General features: G+C 38.6%; 1 protein-coding gene and 1 long non-coding RNA gene across 5 annotated transcripts in view; one reads left to right on the plus strand and one right to left on the minus strand.

Annotated features, from left to right (window-relative positions):
• The window catches only part of LOC112670592 (uncharacterized), a 52,898-nt gene extending 51,982 nt beyond the window's left edge, over positions 1-916 (plus strand). For all 4 annotated transcript variants that reach the window (XR_003143042.3, XR_004804504.2, XR_004804505.2 and 1 more), the window contains one exon: positions 777-916. This is a non-coding gene — a long non-coding RNA (uncharacterized LOC112670592). The remainder of the gene's footprint in view (positions 1-776) is intronic.
• A 17,211-nt stretch (positions 917-18,127) lies between these two features.
• On the minus strand, positions 18,128-21,398 carry NPVF (neuropeptide VF precursor). Its single transcript, XM_025464802.2, has 3 exons — positions 21,261-21,398; positions 19,567-19,970; positions 18,128-18,179 (listed from the first exon to the last, which is right to left on the minus strand). The coding sequence occupies exons 1-3, from the start codon at positions 21,396-21,398 to the stop codon at positions 18,128-18,130; spliced, it is 594 nt and encodes a 197-aa protein (XP_025320587.1).
• Positions 21,399-26,008: the final 4,610 nt, after the last annotated feature.

A 26,008-nucleotide genomic window follows, 5' to 3' on the forward strand; every position in this document is an offset into this window, starting at 1 on the left:
GTGAGTTCTAGTAATGTCAGTCATAGTGTTCTTCTACTTTGCCTCCCTCCAAGTTTTTAGCTTCATCGTATCATTCTCTACACTGCCATCTGGGAGATTTTTGTAAAATGCGAATCTGACATGTTTCTTACTTGAAGTCCACCGTGGATCCCTGTTATTCACACAATGAAGACTAACTTCTTAATCTGAAAAAAATTTTCATAATCTGATCTTTCTCAATCTTGCCCCACAGGCAGCCCACTCTTTGATTGTACTGAGCTACTTGAAATTTCTTGACTTAGCCTTTTTCTGGTCTCCATACGTTTCCACCTGCCATTCCCTTATATCATGTTTCATTCTTTTTTTATAAACTGTATCTGTGAGTCAGGGTTCATTAAGGAGCAGAAACCATACCCATTACTTGAGCAGGACAAATTTAATATAAAGGATTATTAGCTAGTAGAAGCTGGTTCACTACTAAAAGAGGGAGATTTAAACTTCTTGGAAGATAGTGTCCCTATCATAGATACACACAGCCTTCAGATGGAGAAAAAACTTGCCGGAGGTGTAGGTTGGCACTGTTCTCTAGAAATGGTCTGGTCTTGGAGGATGTGAGTTTGCCAGAACTGGCTTGCCATTGCGAGGGTATGGCTGGATACAGCTGCTGGTGGAGAGAGAGTGGTCTAATGGCACAGCTGGAACTCTTCTGTGCGGCTACTGGGCTCTGGTGGTTAATAATAATAATAGAGGATCCGTACCTGAAATAGAAGTGTCTTACTGTTATCATTGCCTTGCAGGGTCATTCCAGTGCCCTCTCTTGATGAAGCTTGAGATTCTGCCCCCTGACAAAGGAGAAGCTTCCACTATCACAAAATGCAGGGCAAAGAAGAGTGAATCTACAATGGAGAACCAATAAATTGATAACTTGCACACCTTAGCAATGATAGTTTATTTAACATAGTGCCAGGCGCTATGATAGAATGTGTGTGTGTGTGTGTGTGTGTGTGTGTGTGTGTGTGTATGTAGGTGTATATCATTTTATTTTATTTTATTATTTATTTTTTTGGTGTACATCATTTTAAATCCCACAGCAGCCCTGTGGAGTAGATAGTATCCTTATTTGACATGTATGAAAAATGATCCATGTTTGTCTGGACATCAAAGCTATGCTCCTCTCTGCTATCCTGATATTCCTTTATTCTCTGTGGAAAGTTAAATGTACCCTCTTGTCTTCCCCCTCAGTGCTTGTCTCTGTATAACAGCACTTATATTGCAGTACCTATTGGCTTAAATGTCTACCTCTCTCAGTAATATGAGTTCCTGAAAAGCAGGAATCATATTTTTTCTATTCATTTTGGGTTCCCAATGCATATCTTTTTTACTTAGTACCTAACAGGTACCTAAGTGCTCATGAAAATAATAATTGTTTGGGTATTCTCTCCTTGAAACCAATGCCAGTGGGCTAAATAATTCTGGAAACACCTACATAGGTGCCAAGTAAGTCTGTTGAATTGGGTTGAATATTTGGCATTGGATTAAGCTAGTTGGTCTGGTTGAGTCTTGAGAATAGGGAAAGGCTTTTTTACTTTTTATTTTATACTTTGATTTATTTATTAATACTATAATGTGGTGGGAAACTGTCAATTCAAAATCTCTTTGATATGAGAGATATCATGCCTAGAAAAACTTTGATTCCTAAAAAAAAAAAAAAAAAAAAATCCACTTGGTTCATAGTATAATGGTATAATTTTACTTCACTTTCATGGACAGGTTCTGATATTGGCCATTCCATTAAATTTCCTTTAGGTTCACGTTCTGTCTCTGTCACTTTTTCAAGTAAGGAACTTTGGACTCATCCTTCGGATTATGTTATAGGTATTTAAAGAATGTTAGGTTTTGTTCTGGCAGGTAGTTAAATTACTAGCATATATGAGGCTTGTTTTTAGGCTTTGTTAGGGTGGGTCTATTTCAACTTCGCTCCTGACTTTTTGCCTCTTTACCAAAGGGCCTTAGCTGAATGGCCAGAATGTTCACCAAAGTCCCTCCATTCTCACTAGGCCTAAACTCCAGTGTGTCCCCAGCACTGTTCAGTGTCCAGAATCCTTGTTCAGCTCTCATGTTCCAGCAGCTACTCTAGTTATTCTGGATTTTGCTGTGTGTTTGAGGCCCTCCCTCATAGATCTGAGTCTAAGATTCATGAGCTTCCAGGACCTGATAACCCCTAATTTTTCCTCTGTTTCCTCAGCTTATTGTTATTTTTTTCTATTCTTGTTTTGCTCTTTCAGGCCTCTAACATCTGTGTGATCACTTTTCTGTAATTCCCTCTGCTGCAATGCCTAGTTTGGTTTCCTTTTTCCTAACTATACATATTGTATCATATATAGAAAAGAAAAACTGTTGAATAACAAAGAAACAATGAGATCTAAAGCACCAAAGCATTTGTTTAAATTAAACATAGAAAAGGTGACAATCAATATGGTGACATTCTGAACTTCAGTTCCCCTATATAAGAAGACCAACCAGTGACTATCCATAGACAAGACACCATTGTGAAAATCACAGAAACCAGGGGTGAGGCTGAAGCACCTCCATGTCCACAGAGATTGAGAAGAACCTCATTAGGAGAGTAAGAGTGACTGCATCTGATTGTATTGCCCCTCTGGCTGGCTGTGCTAATGTCCTCTCAGGACCTATGATTTCTCCAGCGGGGAAGAATATAGAGCCCAAGGTGGACATCCAGCCTCTGAGTATTGTGGGATGCTTCCCAGTAAGCCCTCTTCGGTCTCTCCTCACAGAGATCACTGGAGAATCTGTGAGGCTTAACCACTGGGTTTAAGATAGAGATGGGGAAGAGGGTGGGGCTTACAGCAAGCAAAGCTCAGAACTTGGCAAATCACATTCCTGTTTGCAGCAGTGCCTGAACAGGGAACTTGGTTGGCAGTTCTGCTTGATTTGGGTCCCTAGCCAACAGGCTTTACTGGCTGTTGAGCCTGTTCTATGTTGCCTCACCCTCCCAGTAGGGAAGCAAATTTGCATTCCCACCCAGTTGCTGAGTATAGCTTGCAGTCCTGTCTGATCAGGAAATCCAGGAGCCACAGAGTCCATCCTATAGCCATTCACAGGCAGGGAGCCAAGTCAGCAGTTTTGCCCAACTATTTAGTATAATCTGGCCCAATATAACTAGAGAGTGTAAACAGTCAACCTAGGAAAGCATAGAGTCAGCCCTACATTATTGCCCATCTGTGGAGCCCAGCCTACAGCCCAACCCTATTACTGAGCCCAGTCCATGGCCTTGCCCAACAGGGAACCCAGTGACCCTGCCAGACCTCAGCATATACTATCTAGCCCCACCAAACTGCAGGATACAGCTGGGAGGCCTCTCTTGACCAGAGAGCATAGCCAGCAGCCTACCTAATCATGAAGCAGAGCCTGTAGTCTTGTCCAACTTCAGGGCCTGTTGCCTTGCCTGATCATAGGAACCAGTCTGAGGCCTGCCTAACCATGATGTTCTGCCTGCAGTCCTACTTGAGCACAGAGTCCAGTCCAGTTGGAGAGCACAGTCTGAGATCCAATCTGACCAGGGGCAGTTGCAGAGCTCAGCCCATACCCTGCCCAGATATGGAGTCATTCACCATGGAACACAGCCTGTGACTTTGCCTGACCAGAGATGATTACAGAGCCTGGCTAGTAGCCACATTTGACTGTGAAGCACAGCCAATATCTCCACCCAATGAGAGTCCACCCAACAGCCCTGTTTGGCATATAGCCCAGCCAGGAGGCCTACCCTGGTGCATCATTTACTTACAACTCTCATTTAAAAGTTCAAAAACAAATGTATTAAAAATAACCATAACTACAATAATATGTTATTGGATACATGATATAAAAAGATGTACATTGTATCATCAATAACCTAAAATGTGAAAGTGGGAGAAATAAAAGTATAAAGTTTCTGTATGCTACCAAAATCAAGTTGCTATTAGCTTAAAATAGAATGTTGTAAATATATTTTGTGCAAGCCTCATGGCAACCACAAAAGAAAATTGGATTAGACGCATAAAAGATCATGATAAAAGAGTCAAAGTATACTACCACAAAAAGTTATCATCAAGTAACAAAGGAAGATAGTGAGAAGAAGTAGGAACAATAATATCTACAAAGCATTCAGAAAAAAATGAACAAAATGACAATAGTAAGTCATCAAGAAGATATAACAATTATAAATATTTATGCAACTAATATCAGAGCCCTTAAATACATAAAGCAAATACTAACAGAACTAAAAGGAGAAATAAACAACAATGTAATAATAGCTGGGGACTTTAATACACCTCTCTCAGCAATGGTTATATCGTCCAGACAGAGAATCAATAAGGAAACAATGATTTGAACAATACTATAGACCAAATGGATCTAACAGATGTATAGAGAGCATCCCAACCAACATCAGCAAAATAGACATTTTTCTCAAGTGCACACAGGACTTTTTCTAGAATGGATCATGTGTTCACAAAAGAGGTCTTTAAGAAGTTGAATCATTGAGTATCTTTTCTGATAACGATAGTATGAAACTAGAAATTAATAATAGAAGGAAAATTGGAAAATTCATAAGCGTGAAAATTACACAGTATACTTCTGAGCAATTAATGGGTCAAAGAAGAAATTAAAAAAATAAGAAATACCTTGAGGTAAGTGAAAATGAGAACACAGCATACAAAATGTAGGATATGCAGCAAAAGCAGTTCTAAGAGTTTATAGTGATAAATGCATCAAGAAAAAAGCAAGACCTCAAATGAACAACTTAACTAGTCCCCAAGGAATAAGAAAAAGAAGAACAAACTAAACCCAAAGTAATCAGGAGGATGGAAATAACAAAGATTAGAGCAGAAATAAACCAGAGAATAGAAAAACAATAGAAAAGATTAACAGAACTAAGAGTTGGTTCTTTGAAAAGATGAACAAAATTTTTTTAAAGATTTTATATATTCATGAGAGGGAGAGGGAGAGGCAGAGACATGGGCAGAAGGAGAAGCAGGCTCACTGTGGAAAGCCTGATACGGCACTCAATCCCAGGACCTCGGGATCATGACCTAAGCCAAAGGCAGACACTCAACCACTGAGCCACCTAGGTGCCCCCCACAAAATGAACAAAATTGACTAACCTTTAGCTAGACCAAGGAAAAAAGAGGACCCAAGTTAATAAAATTATAAATGAAAAAAGGAGGTATTATAATAGATACCACAGAAATACAAAGGATCATAAGAAATTGTAATGAATAATTATACACCAACAAGGTGGACAACCTAGAAGAAATGGATGAATTCCTAGAAACATGCAACTTACCAAGACTGAATCAGAAAGAAATAGGATATCTGAACAGATCACTAATGAGTAAAGAGATTGAATCAGTAATCAAAAACCTCACAACACTCTACTGAAGAGTTGTTAAGTCCAATAAAAAAAACTTTAGTAAAGTTACAGGAAGCAAAATCAACATACAAAATTATCTGCATTTCTATACACTAAAAATAAATTATTTAAAAAGAAAGAAAATGATCACATTTACAATAACATCAAAAACAATAAAATACATAGGAATAAATTTAACCAACCAAGTGAAAAATCTGTATACTGAAAACTATGAGACAATGATGAAAAATTGAAGAGGATGCAAATAATGGAAAGATATCCTATACTCATGGATTGGAAGAATTAATATTGTTAAAATGTCCATACTACCAAAGCCATGTATAGATTCAATGCAGTCTCTATCAAAATTCCAATGGCATTTTTTACAGAAATAGAAAAAGCAATCCTAAAATTTGCATGGGAGTACAAAAGAACCTGATTAGCCATAGCGATTCTGAAAAGAAGAAAGCTAGAGGCATCACATATCTTGATTTTTTTTTCAAGATTTCATTTATTTATTCATGAGAGACACAGAGAGAGGGAGGCAGAGACACAGGCAGAGGGAGAAGCAGGCTCCATGTAGGGAACCCGATGTGCGACTCGATCCTGGGACTCCGGGATCACGCCCTGGCCGAAGGCAGGCGCGCAACTGCTGAGCCACCCAGGTGTCCCACATGTCTTGATTTTTTAACTATATTACAAAGCTACAATCAAATAATCAAATATAATCAGAACAGTATGGTATAGACATAAAAACAGATACATTGACCAACAGAACAGATGCATATATGTCAGCTAATATTTGACAAAGGAGCCAAGAATAATCAGTTGGGAAAAGACAGTCTCTTCAATAAATGGTGCTGGGAAAACTGGATATTCACAAACAAAGGATATAGAAACTGGACCCTTATACTACTCACAAAAATGAACTGGAAATGGATTAATGACTTAAGACTTGAAACCATGAAACTCCTAAAAGAAAACATTGGTTTTGGCAACAATTTTGTGGATATGACATCAAAAGTGCAAAGCAACGAAAGCAGAAATAAGTGGGACTATATTAAACTAAAAAGCTTCTGCACAGCAAAAGGAATGATCAAGAAAATGAAAGGCAACCTATGGAATGGTAGAAAACATTTGTAAACTACATATCTGATAAGGGGTTAATATCCTATATATATGAGTAACTCACATAACCCAATAGCAAACAAGAACAAAAACAAAGAAACGAAAAACCCCAAATAATCTGATTAAAATGGGGGAAGAGGTCTGAATAGACATTTTTTCCAAAGGAGACATTCAAATGAACAATAGGTACATGAAAAGTGGTTAAGATCACTAATCATCAGGGAAATGCAAATCAAAACCACAGTGAGAAGTGTTCTCACACCCATTAGAATGGCTATTATCAAAGAAACAAGAGATAACATGTGCTAGTGAGGATGGAGAAAAGGGAACCCTCATGCACTTTGGCACTTTGGTGGGAATGCAAACTGGTGCAGCTACTATGGAAAATAGTATGGAGCTTCCTCAAAAAATTAAAAATGTAACTATCATATGATCCAGCATTTCCACTTTTGAATATATTTTCAAAGGATATGAAATCATAATCTCAAAGAGATATCTAGACTCCCATGTTTGTGCAGCAGTATTTATAATAGCCAGGACATGGAAACAACATAAGTGTCCATTGATGAATAGATAAAGCGTGTGTGTGTGTGTGTGTGTGTGTGTGTGTGAATTATTAAAAAGAATTTTGAGTATTTTGGTCATATACATGTGTCACACACATACACATACACTTTACCAGTATATTCTACAGTTGACCCTTGAACAACATGGATTTGAACTGTGTGGGCCCACTTATATGTGGATGTTTCACAGTACACTACAGTACTTTCTTATGGTTTTCTTAATAACATTTTCTTTTCTGTAGCTTGTTTAAGAATATAGTATATAATAAAAACAACAAATAAAATGCCTGTTAATTGACTGTTTATGTTACCTGTAAGGCTTCTGGTCAACAGTAGGCTATAGTAGTTAAGTTCTGGAGGAGTAAAAAGTAATACTTGGATTTTTGCCTGCATAGGGGTTGGTGCCTGTAGCCTCTGTGTTGTTCAGTAGTGAACTGTGTATATATATTTGTACACAACTCTCAAACATATTGGTGGTAAAATAGGCACATTGAAATGAGAGATTTTATAGGCTTATGTATATTGCTTACCAGGTTTATTTTCATTTTTCCATTACTTCATGTATTCTATAAATGTTAATTGAACTACAGTGTATTCAACATAGGGGATGCAAAATTGAAAATGTCGGATTCATATCACAGAAAGCTCTGTAGTTTGGTAACCTGTTGAATTCCAAAGTGAGGTGAAATTCAAATTCCAAGCTGGTACAAGATGATCCAATAGGGCATGAAAAGGTATTAGAACCTCTATATTTTTTATCCCAACATTTAAAATTTCTATTTTATTTATATATTATGCTGGACTTCATTAATTCTGTGATACACATAAAGTAAATGGGAGAAATAGCCTCTCATTTATTTTTGGGGTAATGTAAATTGGTACAATATAAATGGAAGGCAATATAATGGAATATATTGGGAGACAATGTATAATATAAATGGAATTCTCCAACATCTATTAAAATTGTGACTGGATAGCATTTTGACCTAGGAATTCCTTTCCTAGGAATTTTCTCTGCACACATGCATGCCCACAGGGCTTAAGCAGTACAACATTGTCTGTAACAGGAAAGGATTTGATATCACCCAAATGTCCATCGACTAAGTTATATTACATCCATACAATGCAGGCATTAAAAAAGAGTGGTAAGAGTGATGATACTTTTTTTTAAAAAAGATTTTATTTATTCATGAGAGAGATAGAGAAACAGAGACACAGGCAGAGGGAAAAGCAGGCTCCCTATGGGGAGTCTGATGTGGGACTTGATCCCAGGACCCCGGAATCATGACCTGAGCCAAAGGCAGATGCTCAACCACTGAACCACCCAGGCATCCCTGATGATACTTTTTATTTATTGTCTTCAAACAACCTCTGAGATATATCTGAAGGGAAGAAAAATCAAAGTATAGAACAGTTGTAGGCTATGTTAACTATTTGTTAATAAATGAAAGAAATTTACATATTTTCTTATTAATTATGTGTTTGTACATACAGGTATACACTCAACACTTCTTACATATGCTTAGAATATTTCTAGAAATATGCACAAGAACCTGGCCACATTACATTGATTGACCTCATCAGGAAGGGGACCTAGTAACTAGAACTCATTGGAGGGTGGGAGGTAGCTGACCATATTCCCTTTTTGCACCTTTTGAATTTTGAACTATATTACTATTTGCTGTGGATGAGGTTTTCTGGAAGCAGATGCTGAGACGGAGTTTGGGGTATAAGATGTTTGTTGAAGATCAACACCCGTGGAAGGGAGGAAAGGAAGCAAGACTGGGCAGAGGGACAAGTCTATCTGTGTCTTGAGCCTAACAGAAATTTGACTAACTCTCTGAGGTGCTTTGGAGCACAAATGGCCTGTCATTACTTCTCTTACCCCTACACTTTGATAAGAATTTGGGTGGATATAAAATCCCAACACTGTGGAGAAAGAGAAATTATTCTTAGATTAGCAAGTCTTTGAACAATGTTCCTTCCAGGAATCTTTCAATTTGTGTAAGTCAGTGATCCCCCCCCCTACCACCTCACCCCTGTCTTTAAATTCAAAGATGATTTTTAACTGATACAAATGTATAATCATGCTTTTTTGTTTGTTTAGAAATTTGACATCATATAGAAAAAATCCTGAACGAGTTAAAAGTAGTTGCTTCTGGGGAGTAGAAATTGGGAGTGGATGAGATTGGCTTTGAGACAGTAATTTTTCATTCAGTTGGAACATTTTTATGGGTGAAAGGGGGACACTATTAAAATTATGCTAGGAAAGTAAGTCTAAATTAAAACTCTCCCTGGAAAACTGGGGCGGTGCTGTCATCCTAATACAAATCCTGTAGAATTCTTTTGACTTCTTAGACTTTGTACACCTATTTCTTTCTAAACATAAAATTAGTCTTAAAAGAAGACTCATAAAGTTTGGAAGCCAATTAGTTTAACTTCACAGTCCATGCAGAAGTGATGTCTGTGATATTCCTGATGTATAACCATCCAATCTTTGCTCACACACCTTTCCATAGCTCGTGTTAGATCAACTACTGGGCAGCTATAATTGTGAGAAGTTCTTTTCAAACTTAACAATTTGTAACTTCCACCCATAGGTAATAATGCAGAAGCCGTTCTCTTCTCCGACCAGCCTTGATTTTAGAAGCACGTTGCTTTCCTTAAAGAAGTGAAACGTCCACCCTCTTCTACCCCCCAGCTTTTCTCTACCACTTTGCTGTGTTTGTTAGTCTCAGAGTGAACAGTGCTCATAGGGCTGAAAAGTGGGGAGAGCAGGTTTGCTTAGGGTAAGAAACAGGACTTCAGAAATGATTTAGTGTCTTGGTTAAGGTCATGCATAACCCCACAAGGTAAAAGCCTTATCCGATTTGATTGGCAAGTGAAAGGTTCATGTATCAGAGAAATCGCTGACTTCAGTGATGTATAATCCCTGGCTCCGTGCCTGCCCCATTCCCCCATCTGGAGGAATGCCATTGCCTTCTCACCATCCTATGATGGAGGACATGGCCAAGATTGACAGAGGGAAAAGGTTGAAGGGGCAGTTGTTAAAATGTCACCCACCCAGACTGAAATCCAAATGGCTTAATTTAGCATGATGCATTTTAATTAATGAGAGTGAAAAAGTGAAGAGGTTGTGGTTTCTAATCAAACAAAGTAATGCTTTAATTACTGAAATGCAAATGGCTTAATTGGGAAGGAAGCAAAAGTTAATTAGATCAAAAAGGTATATTAAGAGGAAACTAAAAACATCTTTGCCAGAAGTAGACCTACAGCCAGTTTGTAGTAAAAGAAGGTGCACGTAGAAATTAAAGGGTCTAGGGTTCCCTGGGTAGCTGTGTCAGTTGAGTGTCAGACTCTTGATTCCCACTAAGATCATGATCTCAGGGTTGTGGGATCGAGTACCCCGTCAAGGCTCTGGGTTCAGTGTGGAGTTTGTCCCTCTCCCTCTGCTCCTCCCCCAGCTCATGCTCTATTTCTAAAAAAAAAATTAAATAAAATCTTAAAAAAAGAAATTAAAGGGTTTAATGTAAATATTTTAATATTTGATCAGTTTGTGAATTCAGTGACTATTTCAATTTTATAATAAATACAATGTTTGCATTTCATTGCAGATATATTAACATAGGATCTTGCTGTTTCTCAGTGGGTACTGTTTGTTTTTTTAAGTACCCTGCTTTTCTGGGTGCCTGCCTAGCTCAGTCAGAGGGGCTTATGACTATTGATCTCGGGGTCACGAGTTTGAGCCCCATGTTGAGTGTAGAGGTTACTTAAATAAATAAAACTTAAAGAAATAAAGTACTCTGCTTTCCTTAAGGGATATGAATTCTCTGATGCTAATAATTCTTAACTCATAGCTAGACTGAGCCTGCAAAAATGTTAACCTTTGCTTCCTAAAAACTGTTGAATTGAGGTGATTGTACATTAGTTTAAAAATTTTAAGTTGTTAATTGAGACTTAAGTGTACAGTATACTATACAGTATAAAACAAGAGGCTCTTAAAGACTGTTGTGTGTCAGTGGTGGTGGTGGTAGTGATGATTGTTGTTTTTGGCTTAAGAATTTAAAATTGGTTAAGTTATGCATGTGGAGTATTTTCTGCCCTCTGGTGGTTAAAAGTAATTTTGCAATATTTGTTACAGTTTCGTGCTTTAAATTACATGGGAAAAGCTATATGACATTTCATGATATTTTAAAAGCGATTTGAAAATTATGTGGGCACATTTCTGCAGGTAATTACTATGGTTGTGTATTTTAAGAAAGAGAAACAATAATTTTTGTGTTTTATTAATCACAATTACCAATTCCTAGAAATCTGGTGAGAAATAAATTTTAAGAGAATTTTCTTCAGGATTAAAATAATATTTCTCTCCCTCTATGAAGAGAGTATTAATTTGACATTAATTTCATAATTTAATTCCACTCCTGATTCTAGTAGAGATTTTCCTGTTTGACTCTTTTCATAGTTCCTGTATTTAGGAAGAGGCTAAAGGGATAGGATTATACATATTATCTTAATGTTATAAGAGTAAAATTTCATGATATATGAAAGACAAAAATAGACTATTAAGAAGAATATGTTACATCCCTGAAGTTCAAAGAAAAGTGCTACAAAATAGCAAGCATACAGATGATTGTTGGCCATTCTTTATTTCTTGGGATAATTTTCATCACTTCTCTGAAATAAATATCTCCTCATAGCTGACTGCTAACAGAACTTTACAGTTCCAGGTATTTCCAGAGAAGCACTAGCTCTGGCCCCAAATGAAAGCATTATATTACGAGCTGGTGAGATGATAAAGTAGCTCGGGAGGAAAAAGGATTAGCAACAATAACCCACTTTCAAGACAAGCTTAAAGAGAATATAGAAAAAACCTAATGTTCTGGTGAAAAATGTGACACTCCTAAATAATATGAGTCTGTCAGAGTTGACATCTCTCAAAACGTTAGCCTTGTTGTTAAAGGAATTTTTTTTGGTAGGCAAAATCATGCTAAAGGTTTAGATGTACTTATTTAGGTATTAATAGAATTAGAGAAGAGTGCCAGACTATTTAAAAAGACAGGTGAAATGTACTTATCGCCACTGAATTGTACACTTAAAGGTACTTCAGCTAGTAAATTTTATGTTGTGTACATTTTACCACAATAAAAAGAATAGATTAAAAAGGCAAGTAAAAAATCCCTTTCACTTGGATTTTTTAATACTTGTAACAACAATGAATAAAATGTGCAACATCTAAAAAGCATTTTAGGAACTCAGGGCCAAATTAATGCATAGTAAGTTAAAATAAACATTTGATATAATAAAGAGGGACAGACATTCGCCACATAATGTTTTCCTAATTCAAGCTTGACTCCAAGAAGCAAAGTGATTAGTAACAGACATCAGTTTAGGTGAGAGAAAGGTAAAGGCTATAATACTCGGATATTCCTGCAATTGATGGCGGTGGGCTGGGGCCAGACTTCCTTCTGATTTACTTTAATGCCTTTACTGCTTTGTTACAGTTCACAAATGAGATCTGTGCGAAGCTGCAAATAGCCCACGGAATCAAAGACCTATCAGGCCAAGTTTACATAAATGCCTTTTTCCCCCCACTCTGCTTGCCAATGACCACATATTTTATTTTATGTTTTTAAAAGATTTTACTTATTTATTTATGAGAGACACACAGAGAGGCAGAGACATAGGCAGAGGGAGAAACAGGCTCCCTGTGGGGAGCCTGATGTGGGACTTAATCCCAGGACCCTGGAATCACGACCTGAGCCGAAGGCAGACGCTCAACCCCTGAGCCACCCAGGTGCCCCAGTGACAACATATTTTAGCATCTGTCTTGACCAGTTCAGTTCTCCCACTGAGGCAGAAACTGGTTGTTGAGTTTCATCATCAACAATAACCCTTGGTCTGATATAGGGGGACAAAATTACTAGTTAATGTTTCATTAGAGTTTATTCTGTGATGTTTTAACCTTTTATAGTTGTTCATTAGTGATAACTTAGGCACCTCCTTACTGCTCTTCAGGTAGATACCTTAATGACCAACTAAGTTAAAACTGTCCAGGAATCTGTGGTCTTTGTTTCTTCCTTTCTTCCCTCCCTCCTTTGTAAAATCTGCATCTGCATATAGTTTTCTAAAACACTGAGGCTGGGCTCAGGGCACTAATGTTTTCTTTTTTAAAGGTTAATTCAACAAATGTTTCCTAAATACTTAAAATGTTTGAGGGCCAGACGGGAGGTGGTTGTGTGGTGGTGAACAGGTTGGTGGATGGAGGAGGAAGAGCACAAATATTGAAGTCAGATCTCGGTTTTGTCCACTTCTTAGCTCACATTTCTTCTGAAAGTTTTCTGAGTTTACTGCTCACATATAAAAATGAGCATCACAGAAATAGTTATGATAGCATTAGATGTTAAAACAGACAGTTATCATAACAACAAATCATCCTATTACTAAGCTGGGGAGAGGTACAGAAACATGAGAGTAGTTTGGTATGTTCATTAGATAATAGGATAAGTTCCAAAGGAAGGGTGTCCCATAATGTCTGCAGGAAGAGCTTTACGCCAAAAAAAGAGAAAACACACATGAAGTAAGTGGAGACCAGTGCTCTCACCTTTCTTGCCTATTTCATTTTGTTGGTCACACTTAAGTGAACACTGACCTTTCATTTTTCTCACTGAGAAATTGGTCCCATAGTCAGTACATTTTTTTTTCCATTTTGTATTTCTCAAGGTCATTGTCATAGTATGATGTATGAAATGTGGACCTGAGATCACATGGAAGTTGTTTTCCATGAAAATCGTTGACGTTGTCAACCCCAGCTTTCTCAAAGCCCCTGTGCTTTGTTCACTTTTTACAGGCTGACTGAAGTTTAGGTCAGGACTAATCTAAGTGGAATATTCTTGGGAAAGGGGAGAAGTATTGGAAGAGAGGAGGAAGGGTATAGAATGGCATGTTTTGGGGATGTGCCTAGGGAAGCACATTAAGGAGAAGAGCAAAATTACCGTGTCATTCCCATTTTATGCTACCATAAAAGTCAGCATTTGGAAGAGATCGGGTTAAGCCACTTGAATGACTCTGATTGTTTTGGCATTACATTCTTAGTACTTAATTGTCTAATCAGATAACAATATTCACTTATAAACTGAACTAGATATTCATTTAAAGTAATTCTAGAAATAAAAATCTTCTGTTGCAGTGATTCTTAAACTTTATGGAGATCACAAACCCCACTGAAAGTTTGCCCAAGAGTTTTGAACTCTTCTTCAGAAAGATGCACATATATGTGTAATGATTCAGAGAAAATGTCATTTTTAGCAACTGTAAGCATTCCTTATAAGGAGGATTCCATCATTGTTGCAAAGGATGTAAAAAATGAAGTTTTAGCCAAACACCAGAATTTAACAGACATAAAATTCCAAAGCGAGATCACAATATCCAGACTCTGAAGGAAGCGTTTCGAAAGACATTCCACTAGTCCTCACTCCCCTTACCAATGTGGAGAGTGTGAAAAGGCGGGATTTGGGTTTATGAAGAGATTTCTTTGGAGAGCTTTGTTACCGAGCTCTAAATGCCCTCTACCCATGCCCAGGTGTCAGAGATTACTGCATTTCTTATTCTTCACCTGGGAAGGGCTTCCGTATGATGAAGAAATGGGTTCCATGTAGTTGAGAGAAAAAAGGCCTGGTACCCAACTCCAGGCCAAAAAGCTAAAGCTTCTGGGAGCTTCAGGATAGCAGAAATGTTTTGGAAGTATGGAGAGTGAACGGTGTGTGACCAGATTTTGGTAAAGAGAGGTTTGCAAGAACCATTTGGAGTCCTACTGAAGAGGATCTTCAGAAGAGAAAATGGTCATCCATGGAGTGGGTGGCTGTGTCCTAGGGCAGGAGCTGAGGCCAGCTTGGGGGTTGAAAGGTATTATGTCTTTCATCTCAGATTGTCTTCCATCCCAGCAGAGTCCAACAAAGCAGCCAGAGAGTGAGAAATCAGGTGACCCTAGAAGAGAAGCAGAAGTTGAGTACAATCCTGACCCCAAACTCAGCCTTATATGGGAACAGTGGAGAACAAATGAATGGATGGCCGAACACAGATTGAAATGCTGATCGCAATGGAACTGAGATCCCATGTTTTTGGCTTAGACAGACCAAGGGTCTGACATCACTTGAGAGCTGGGAGGTTCATAGCATCTGTCAAGGCTTCCATCCAGGGCCGGGGGAGAACTGCTGTATGCCCTCTTCCCTGTCCCTTACATTTTAGAGCAGGTAGAGTGGGATACAAAAATAGATTTGCACTGTGACCACATCTTGCAAGTTGTGCAGTCATATTGATACCCACTGTAGGATGTAAGCAGACCTCCCAGGCTCAGGTGACAGGCTGGCCCTTGGGTTTCATGTGGAAAATGGGAGCTGCTCTGATTAATAAACATGGGGAGGGATTGAATACTAGAAGTATTCAAGAACCAGAAGGGATAAGTCTGGAGGAACAGGACAGACTACATAGTTTGAGGGGCCCAGTGTAAAATAAAAATACTGACTGACCCCTTATTCAAAATTAATTGTGAATTTCAAGAAGGCAACAACAGAGCATTTAACCAACCCTGTGTGACTGCATGGATGTGCATGTCCTGGGGTGAGCAAGGAAGAGAACTTACTAGTTGTCCAGTTGAAGAGATCCTCAGGAGAAGAGGCTCATCTAATTGAAACTTTTTCAGTGAAAGACTCTGGAATGTGATCCCCTCCTCAAGATGCCACAAATCCATAGCAAAATTGCAAACTTTCCTGTGCAAATGGTCTCTTGTTGAAGCTGGCAAAGGATCTGGTGAGTGGTGATGGGCTAAAACAGAGTAAGCCAGTAGGTGAGGGGACAACTGGCAGCTGGTTATTTACCTGACACTTTCTATATATTTCAAGGGCTTAGATAAAGAACTCATATTATATGACAAGAAATTTCCCTATATCGAATAGTATCAAGGGGTCAAATGGCCTTTTGTTTATTTCTTTATTAGCGTATCAGGATGTTGCATGATACTTTCTCTGTTGCTCAGAATTGGCCACTGGGGATCAAACCTGGATGTGAAAATATACCAAAACACCTGACATTATAATGAAAACTGTGAATGGTGGGGGCCAGACACCACTTCAGGGTTTACAAAGAGGTGATAGAGCCATTACAGCCCCTGCATAGGTCCAGGCCCCTCCCAGCTATGTTTGAGAGACTGCCCTCCCCGCCCCTTCAGGAGACCTCCTGCAGCTGCTCCTCCCTCTGAAGCCAGCCAAGAGAGGTTTCTAGAAAATCCCTCATAGAGAGCAGGGTCGTGAAGTGGGCATGGGCAATTCACTTCTGATTGGCTGTTTGCTTAGGCAGTAGACTTACTCATCTGCCCCTGTCCCTCTTAAGCAGGGCAAAGAGGGTTGGAGACACAAGGGGGCAGCATGCAATACAGCCCTTGACACACAAGGATGACCGCATTTTCTATGGATCAAGTGGACACTGAGATGGTGGTTGGCTCTAGCCTTTCTGTCAGTAACAAGCTATGGGGAGTATAGATGAGGTAGCAGTAGTTGGAAGTAGCATCCAAGTCTCTCAGGTCAGTGACCAGGGCAAGTGCAGATCCATGTAGGGCTTCCTGAAGAACTCACTTGTAGAAGCAGTCACATTATAGAGAGAAGACAAAAAGGCTACTCTTGATCCCTTACCCCCATCCCAGCTCTGCCCATTTAGAGACCCTGGAGAAGCTAGGAGAAGAGATTGTTTTCATAGGCCTACTGTTTTGCTGCTTACCACCCTACCATTGAGATGAGGAAGGGGAGGAAGAGAGGAAGAGCAGAGACATGCCCCTTTCACCACTTCAGGGCCTCTAGCCACTGGCCCAGCCAGCAATGGGGGAGGGGAAGCTTTGCTTTGCACATGAGGTTGGCATCATTAACTGGACTTGACTGAGATTTTTTTTTTTAATTCCAGTTAGTTAACATATAGTGTAATATTAGTTTCAGGTGTACAATATAGTGATTCAACACTTCCACACAACACCTGGTGCTCATCACCACACGTGCCCTCCTTCATCCCCATCACCTGTTTACCCCATCCCCCCACCAACCTCCCTTCTGGTCACCATCATTTTGTTGTCTTAGTTAAGAGTGTTTCTTGTGGACTTGACTGAGTTTTCTAATATCAGGAAGTGGCCAAGGAGGTTATAGAATCTGTCCAGGGTATCTCATTAAGGGATCACTACTCAGCAGGGAAAGGAGATGCAACACTGCACAGCTGGGAGCAGGATAGAAGAAAAATAACACCATTTCTTATTTGCACCCTATGGACTTCAGACTATTCAATAAACCAGCTATATCTGATTAAGGACTAAAGTCAAATAACTGTGCATTTGTGTTGTGGCGTACTGTGCTTATAAATTGTTTAAGAATGACCAGATTTTTTCTGCCAATCAAAAACTCAAACTATTAAATGAGGAGAAAAGAGACACACCAGAAGGCAAATTTCCAGATATAGAGAAGAGCCATCTAACACTTGCCTTTTTAAAAATCTTTCTTTTTAGAAAAATTTCAACCTATCATACAATCATTAACCATTGATGTAATGGAAAAAATGAGTGTATAGAAACATGTTTGTAAATGATTTGTTATTTTTGTTCATTTGTCATCCATGTTACTCTCTTAAATTATTTAAATTTCATAATAATATTTTGTCAGGCTACTCTTCTGTTTAATTTCTTACTTCAAATGGGGCTGTGTCCATGATTTTTACGTAAGATGGTGTATGGCTTCAGCCTCCCCCCAAGCCCCTCCATTACCAAAGGCTTCTTAAGTATTTGCAATGTTCTTTTTATTTAGATGAAAATTATTTCATCTTTACATTACAATATCTTTAAATTGTTTTTTAAAAGAACTTTAAGATACTAGCTCTAGTGACAAGGAAAAATTGTCAGTAATAACCCATCAAAATACAGTGACTCTTCATTCATTGGTGTCTTCACTATAGAGTTGTTTGCAGACTACAGGCTACAGCTTTATATCATCTGTAGGGACAAGCTCCAGACTTCTTATTTTTCTTGTTTCAGTTCTGCATCATCTATTTCCTTGAGTCCCAGTCTCCTAAAACATAAGCAGTGCAAGATGTTCTCATCCATCATAACAATAGCAAGATTACATATAAAAATACAAGCCATGATCCTCATTGCTGAGTTATACTTGAGTTGAATCGTGTTGCATTTGAAACGAGTGAGATGTTGATGAGAACATGAATTTGTAATGAGTATGTACTCCGACTTACCAAGTTACCTTTGACTCATCTTTCCCTCAAGACTGTCCCATTGCCAACATCTGGTTAGCTGCCAATTTCTACCTCTGTTTAATATCTTAGGACCTCAGCAGAATGTCAGTGGTTCTCCTTTCCTTGATGAATAATGCCCAAAGTCCTTTACTTGACCCTGTGTGCACTCTCTGCTCTTAGCCCAACCTTCTTGCCTTCTTTCCTTTCCTCTTCACACCTCGGATGCTCTTGCCGAACTGAACCCTGGCTGTGCTTGTCTTGTCTTGTTCATACTCCTCTCTTGGCCCGAAAGTATCTTCTCTCCTCCAAACAGTCCCTGAATGTTCAAAACAGAGCTACCTTTCGAAGTCTAACTCATGAAACTTTCCCAGATTCCCACATGTAGAAATACTCTCCTTTTCTTCTCCCATGGGCACTGGGGATATACAGTGGACAAAAAGCATGGGAATTCTAGTAGGGGAATGGACCTTAAGCATACATCAGATAGGGATAAGAGCCATGGTAAAAAATAAACCAGGAATGTTCTGAAAAGGTCTCACAAGGTTTCACAGCTTGCTGCCTTACTTTGCATACGCCTTAATTAAAGTGTCATGTTCTACATCATAGAAATTTGTTGTTTTTATATATATATTCTCTACTAGAAAATAGGTAGGTTGCCTATTAATGAACCTCTTGCTTTCTGATTTGTACATAGTAGCTAATATTAATACAAGCAATGATTATAATAGAACTCATTTATAAAATGAGATCCAGAAAAAAGAAAAAAATTTGATTTAAAGTTGAGGGAGAAAACCTTCTGTATTTGAGACCTGACATATTGGGATGGCTTCCTTTGTACTTATAGATAGCTCCCTCATGCGAGACCTTTTACGTTAAAGAGGTCAAATGTTGGACAATATCTCATAGGCTTAAATTCCCAATCCTGTCATCGAATCTTCCTACTCGGTATGTGGCTATTGAATAATGAGATAGATGCCCACGTGGGGCTTAGGGAAAGCCATCTCATTACTTTATACCTATGATCATGTTTATATCTGGCCTTCTGTGCTTCTCAGCTCAGATATTTATTTCCTTGTCCCTTTGCTTTTTTCCTTCTAAGAAACTTGATTTTCTTAGAAACTTCTTCTGAAAAGTGGTAATCCTTTTTAGCATTTCTGGACCAGCTATATATAATGGCCCATGCATTTTAACTGGTTTTCAGGTATTTACCATGGGTGTTTTTGATCAGGATTCTGGATTTCTTGAGGCTGGCAGTTCATGGAGTAAAGTAACTCATTGGCAGATGGTGAGTGCATGGATTGTTGGAGCAAATCACTCAGCATCTTGGCGACACTTTTGGCTGTTGTTCTCCCAAACCTTTGGGGCAGGTTAGGAATATGTCTTAAGATGCTTTCCTTTATATTTCTTCCAAATCTCAGAGGCAGGTTGGCCATTGCCCCAGTGCTTCTTTTTTCTTCCATGGTCCTCCCAAATCTCAATGGCAAGTTGGCTGCCGAGTGTGGCATTTTGTTGACTGTGGGTGCACTCATCTTAATGACAGTTCTTGGACCCCAGTCATTTAGTTCTTCAAAATTGAGACTTCTTTCCTTTTCCCCCTTAGGGTCTCCTTCATGCTATGATTAGAAATGAATATTAAAAGAAATCATTGTTATAAGCAATAGATTTAAACCTCAAATTAACTTAAATCCAGACTTTAGTTAGCAGAATTGTTAAAACTATAAACAAAGTTTGTGTATTCGTATGCAGAATTTTTAAAGATAAATAGTTTGTATTAGGCTTCTTAAAGCAGTCCAGTTTCAATGTCCCTGGACTACTGTAAGACAACCATAAAATATTAATAAAATAAATACAGTGAATACAGCAGTGTGTTTGAGCAGCAGGAGCGTAATAAAGTATTGAAATGAGGCAAAAGTTTGTTTTACTGCAGTTATTCTCATTCAGTTTTTTTTTAAACCGCAATCTATGTGGTTTATGAAATATTTCATATATTTTTATATTTTGATTTTAGAGAAACCTCCCACTGTTTCTTCATGTCTCTTGTGTCTCCTCTTTTTAAACGCCAAAGTGGCCGATACATGGAAACAGAGATACTAGCCGGGTTTTGGGGTAGAGTTAGAGGAAGCTCCACTGAATTTCTTTCTTATCTGCTCATATTCAGAGCTCTGCTGTAGGAAACTGATGGTATTTTTATTAATATACAGATTACATTTTTAGTAAAGCACTGGTTGGCTTGTGGGTTACTGTGCCACTAAAATACGAACTGTAAAGGAACCATTTGAAATATAGCAAATACTTAATTAGATTTAGCTTTACCATGAAAATTCGTCCTTATGAAGATTTTTGAATGACTTTTTTTTATTGTAAAAAGTCATATGTACTCATTTCAGCGAACTTGGAAAATATATAAAATATGTAAAAGCATAAAGAAGAAAATAAAAATAACTTGTAATTCTACCCTCTAGGGATAAATACTTAGATATAGATTACCATAAATTTATGGTAAATCTATGGCTCATCAGTACTTTACAAAGCAGAAAATATAATCCTTATTTTTTTTTTGTTTGTAGCTGAAGACAATTCAAATGTTCAGCTGAAATGTATCCAGATCTTATTTCTGCAAATATTTATTACAACTGTGTACTTCTAAGCCAAGTGAAAATTATTAATGCACCTTACTTGCTAAGTATCATATCCTATACATAAATTGTCATTAGAGAGCCCAGACTGTTTGCTGTTGTGTTAAAAAATACAAGTTACATCAATGTACTGTCATGGGAAGGCAACAGTTTGACAAACAATGAAGCACAAACTAACTTATTCCCGACAAAATACAAAATACAAAAGCATTAGATTTGGGACAAATATATAGTTAATACTAGTCATGTTAGAGTTAAAAAACTTACCTCAGAATATTTGTCATAATTTTCTTTGCTGTGAAGATTAGACATCATTAATTCATCTGTACAAAAGACGTTTGATGTTAACAAGCTTGAAGTGGCTAAAATCAATAAAATAAAGCGTTTTGATGAAATAATTTTCATTTTGTTCAGAATCTAGAATTAAGTTTCTATGTGTAGCCTGGTGTCTGCAAGAAGGGGAATCGTGGTCTTTTTATACTGTCTAAAAACAAAGGAAAGTTTGATTTATCAGTGAAACCAATTCCACATGTTTTAAGTACTAGTATTAATTAGAGTGCTTAACTAAACTATGTATTTAAGGAATGTGGGTAATTCTTTCTGGAAAGACAGCAATGTTCCTGTTTGCAAATTCATTAACTTTGAAAATAATTTTCCTCATTATGAAGGAGCGTCTAATTAGATAAGTTTGGGGCCATGGTAATTAAGATTCCAAACAAACAGGATGCTTCTTTTCTTTGAGCTCAAATGAAAAATATTTTGGTGTTTGCGTCAATTCTTGAGAAGGAAAAAAATAGTATTCAGTACATGCTAGCTATGTTAAAAAAAATTTTTTTTTTTTACCCACACAAAAGAGTTAGGCGTAGTATTTTCAAAATGTCAAACAAAATTCAGAATGTAAAAAGAGTTCTAAGTCACATAATACCCAAATAAAATGACATTAATTAACTTTTTCTAAAATGCTGTTTGGTTATTAAAGCTTCAGGAGTAAATGTCAGCTGCGACGTGAAAGGTGGGCATAAGACCATGTGCTAGGCGTTTTGACAAACTGGCTGTCTCAGGAGAAGCTGGAGGCAGTTACAGGCCTTTTGTATCTGCCCTGTGGGCCTTATTTGGCAAAACTGTATAAATCACTGGGATTGTATTTCCGTGATGATGCTGTATCCTACCTTCCTCTGCAGAGCCCTTAAGAACCCTAGCAGAGGTTTGGTAAGTCACACACATGCTAATTTTGTTGCTCCCCTGGCTCATATTATTTAGGTAATCTTGCACTGCCACAGGCATACTGACATCATGGAATAAAAAAAAAAAAAGAATTTATAGAAATAAATGCTTATTTACTGAAATGCCAAAGCGAATCTCTTTTGGAGCAGATGACTGGTGTTGTTAAAAACCTTCCTTATCATTAGACTGCCTGGATTCTAGAGAAATCATTACTTGTTCCCATCTGCCCATTCATCCCTCTCAGGAGAAAAGACCTTAGAGTGATTGATTTCTAGCTACTTCTAGAGCCACCTCGAGCCAATTCCGCAACTAACCATAATTTGAGGTTTGTGATGGGCAGACGTGAAGACTTTCTCTGTATTATAGATCTCCAGAATAAATGAGAAATACAACAAAGGGTAAACTCTTGGGTGCCCTGAGGTCGCACTTGCCCACAGTCCTCTCTGAAGGCAGTTGACATCATTGGCCTCATTTGTTTTGGTCTGTGCTAGCCAAGAATCCCCACAGTAGGAGGCAATTAATTCAATTCATAGTCTAGGGTTAATTTTGTAACACTGTTATTGGATTATTTGGGTTTAATTTCCCTGAGGATTTAATGCATTTCTCTTTCAAATTGTTCCTTTGCAAACTGCTGATGGAACTTCCTTTTTTTGTGGTCAGTAGATCCAAACTTTTGAGAAATGGGTGAAGCAAGGAGCAAGTTATGTTGGCTGAATTCACATCCTGGAAAAAGTGGAAGGGATCAGCCTGGGTCTCTCTCAAAGTGTGTTTGTTATCTGGTTGTTCCAGACGTTAGCAGGACACCGATTTTCAGTACTGCTACTTGGGATTTTGGCACATCTATGAGTTTTTCTGATTGCAGTCAGCATCTAGTGTAGCCGATATGACTAATTACTCCCCTGCCTCCACCAGGTTCAAACTTCCAAGTTTGGAGCATAATTAGAGTTATCTTATTAACATAGAGCTTGGCACTTTTCAACTGTATTTTCAGTGAGCTTTGAAAACACTGATACAAAACAACATGACCTGACACACACGGTGTGAAATCACTATAAATCTTTTGATGAATTGTGCTCCTACATACATAGCATATTTAGGGATTCTTGATGAGGCATAGGGACATACAAAAAATGAAAAAAAAAAAACTATCTTCTGTATGTGTGGCATTTGCATACATGCTTCATTAACGGAGACTTTAGTGACCTGAGGGCTACTCACATCTAAGCTTCTCTGTCCAGCTTGGACACTTCTGCTGAGCTTTAGACCCCCTCCCCCCCACCCCGATCCTTGGCTTCCTACCAGATAGTGCCATAGGGATGCCTCACAGGCATCTCAAGTCCTCTGTGTCCAAATTGGAATTTATCTTTTTCACACCTGTCTCTCTCCCTATGTTTCCCATTTCAATGAGCAATACTGTTTCTGTCAGGGTCTAATCAGGAGATAGAAAATAACATAGTAATTTAAACAACATAAAGAATTTAATGATAATCTGGGTTAACTATGAAATGAGAAAGAATACGTGGAGGGCCAAGGGAGAGTATCCAAGGAAAGGATAAGCTGATAGGAATTCAAACCATATTGGAGAAAGTATAGATGGCAGAGAAGCATGCCAGGTTGCTCCAGGCCAGAGCCTGTCTGTAGTCACAGGTGGGAGATATGCTTCCGGGGTACCAATGGGTCAAGGCTGGGAAGGCTTTTTCTGGGATATTTCTGAGACTCAGTGGGAATCTGCCGCTGAAACCACATGGGGCTGAGTACTACAGATGCCCCCCATGTGCACCACTGATAGCCATGTGTAGGAGCAAAAAGAAGCAAATGGAAACCCATTCGAGCCAGGAGATGTCCCTTCCTCCTGTAGTATACCCCTCTAGTGCTGTTTACTGACGAAGCTTAAAATTATGCCTGCTGTAAAGGATAAAATGCTTGTGGGGTCCATCTCTATTATCTCAGAGCATGAAATGAAGAGCAGATTTGGAGCTGAGAGGCAATAAATAGATTAACTGGCACAGTCACTACATTTGACCAGGCCCAAATTCTTTGAGAGATTCACAACTATTTTCTCCCCTTTTCTCCCTCATCCCATTCTAGAGTTAATAAACAGCTAGTTTCTAGTTTTTGAGCTATCACATTCAATAATAACAGACAGTATTTTTTTTTGAGCGCTTGCCACATGCCAAGAACTGTCCTATGTACCTTGTGAATTAACTTGTTTAGCCTTCATAATAGTCCCATAAGTAGCTACTACTATTATTGTTATTATTCCCATTTTCAAGAAAGGAAGACTAAGGTGCAGAAGGATGAAGCAACTACAAATGGCAGAGCCAGGATTATTTGAATCCAAGCATTATGAATGTGCTTTCACTTTGCCAGTCTGCCCGGTCAAGCCTGGTCTCTTCTAACTTTTTTTTTCTTTTTTTACAATTTTATTTCTTTATTCATGAGAGACACAGAGAGAGGCAGAGACACAGGCAGAGGGAGAAGCAGGCTCCCTGTGGGGAGCCCGATACGGGACTCGATCCCAGGACCCCGGGATTACGACCTGAGCCAAGGGCAGATGCTCAACCACTGAGCCACCCAGGTGTGCCTCCTCTAACTTCTAATTAATCTGTTTACGTCTCTCCATCCCCATCTCCAGTACTTGGTTCACTATTTTCTCTTGCCTAGACCTTTTCCTTGGCCCTCTCCAATTCTTCCTCCATGGAGTAATCAGAAGCATTTTTACAAAGTAGAACATATCTGTGATTTCTTTTTAAACCTTTCAGTGATTTCCCATTTTTCTTGGATTCACCTAGGCCCACTTTTCATTTTGTATAGTCTCCTTACGTCTCCCGCATTGTCTCTCCCACCACTCCCTACCACCTCTGTGTTTTCTGACAAACTTCTTTCTGTTCTTCCAAATGGATGTGATTTCTTTTGCCTTTGCTCATGATTTTCTGATGCATGTACTATTCGTCCACTCCCTTCTCTCCTTCTTATACCTCTTGATCGTTTGGGTCTCAGCTGAGGCATCACGTGTTACACGAAGTCTCCCTTGACCTCCAGCTCACTTGACCTCCAGCTGCAGCCTCTTGCTGTATTTACTGGTGGTGGCTTTTTCGCTAGGACGTGTCCTACACCATACCTTGCCTCCCCTCCCCCTGTACTGCTCGGGGAAACTATGTCAGGGCAGAGCCTTGCTTGTGTAGAACACAGTGGCATTTCCATTGTCTATCTCACAGTTGCTCAGGACATTTTATTTCTAAATGAATGAACACATTTTTTACTGGTATTAGGAATAAGTTTTTTTGTTTTTTTAAAGATTTTATTTATTCATGAAAAACACACAAGAGACATAGGCAGAGGAGAAGCAGGCTCCTCCAGGGGAGCCCAATGTGGGATTCAACACCAGTACTACGAGACCACAACCTGAGCTGAAGGCAGACACTTAACCACTGAGCTACCCAGGTGTCTCAGGAATAAGGGTTAAAATTGAAGGTGGTTGTTAATTGTTTTCTCCAGTTTTGGCTGTTGACCAGAGTTTCCTTTTCCTGTGACTTATATATTATTAGAGCTTAAGTTTGTTGGGTTATCCAGAAATCTTAACATCTTAACATTTTCCTGGTGAGGATTCACATCTAAGGCTTTCCCAGACTGAGACTCATACACGAACAGTCAGGTATAAGTAGGTTGAATGTGAGCATCGGTTTATCCTGTTACAGTGCAACATGTAGCTTGATGAAGTTCAATATTTTCTGATGGATCTTGCTGTGTAAATGGATCCAAACACCAGAAAGGGTGTGTAAAGGGATGAC

Source organism: Canis lupus, chromosome 14, assembly GCF_003254725.2.
Source record: "Canis lupus dingo isolate Sandy chromosome 14, ASM325472v2, whole genome shotgun sequence".
Classification (NCBI taxonomy): Eukaryota; Metazoa; Chordata; class Mammalia; order Carnivora; family Canidae; genus Canis; species Canis lupus.

Excerpts from the sequence above, each read along its gene's own strand:
- NPVF (XM_025464802.2), bottom strand. The coding sequence starts at position 21,398 with ATGAAAATTATTTCATCAAAACGCTTTATTTTATTGATTTTAGCCACT. Across the intron at positions 19,971-21,260 it reads ATTATGACAAATATTCTGAG|CATGAAGGAGACCCTAAGGG; the intron begins GTAAGTTTTTTA and ends TTCTAATCATAG. Across the intron at positions 18,180-19,566 it reads CCTGATCAAAAACACCCATG|GAGACTGGGACTCAAGGAAA; the intron begins GTAAATACCTGA and ends CTTATGTTTTAG.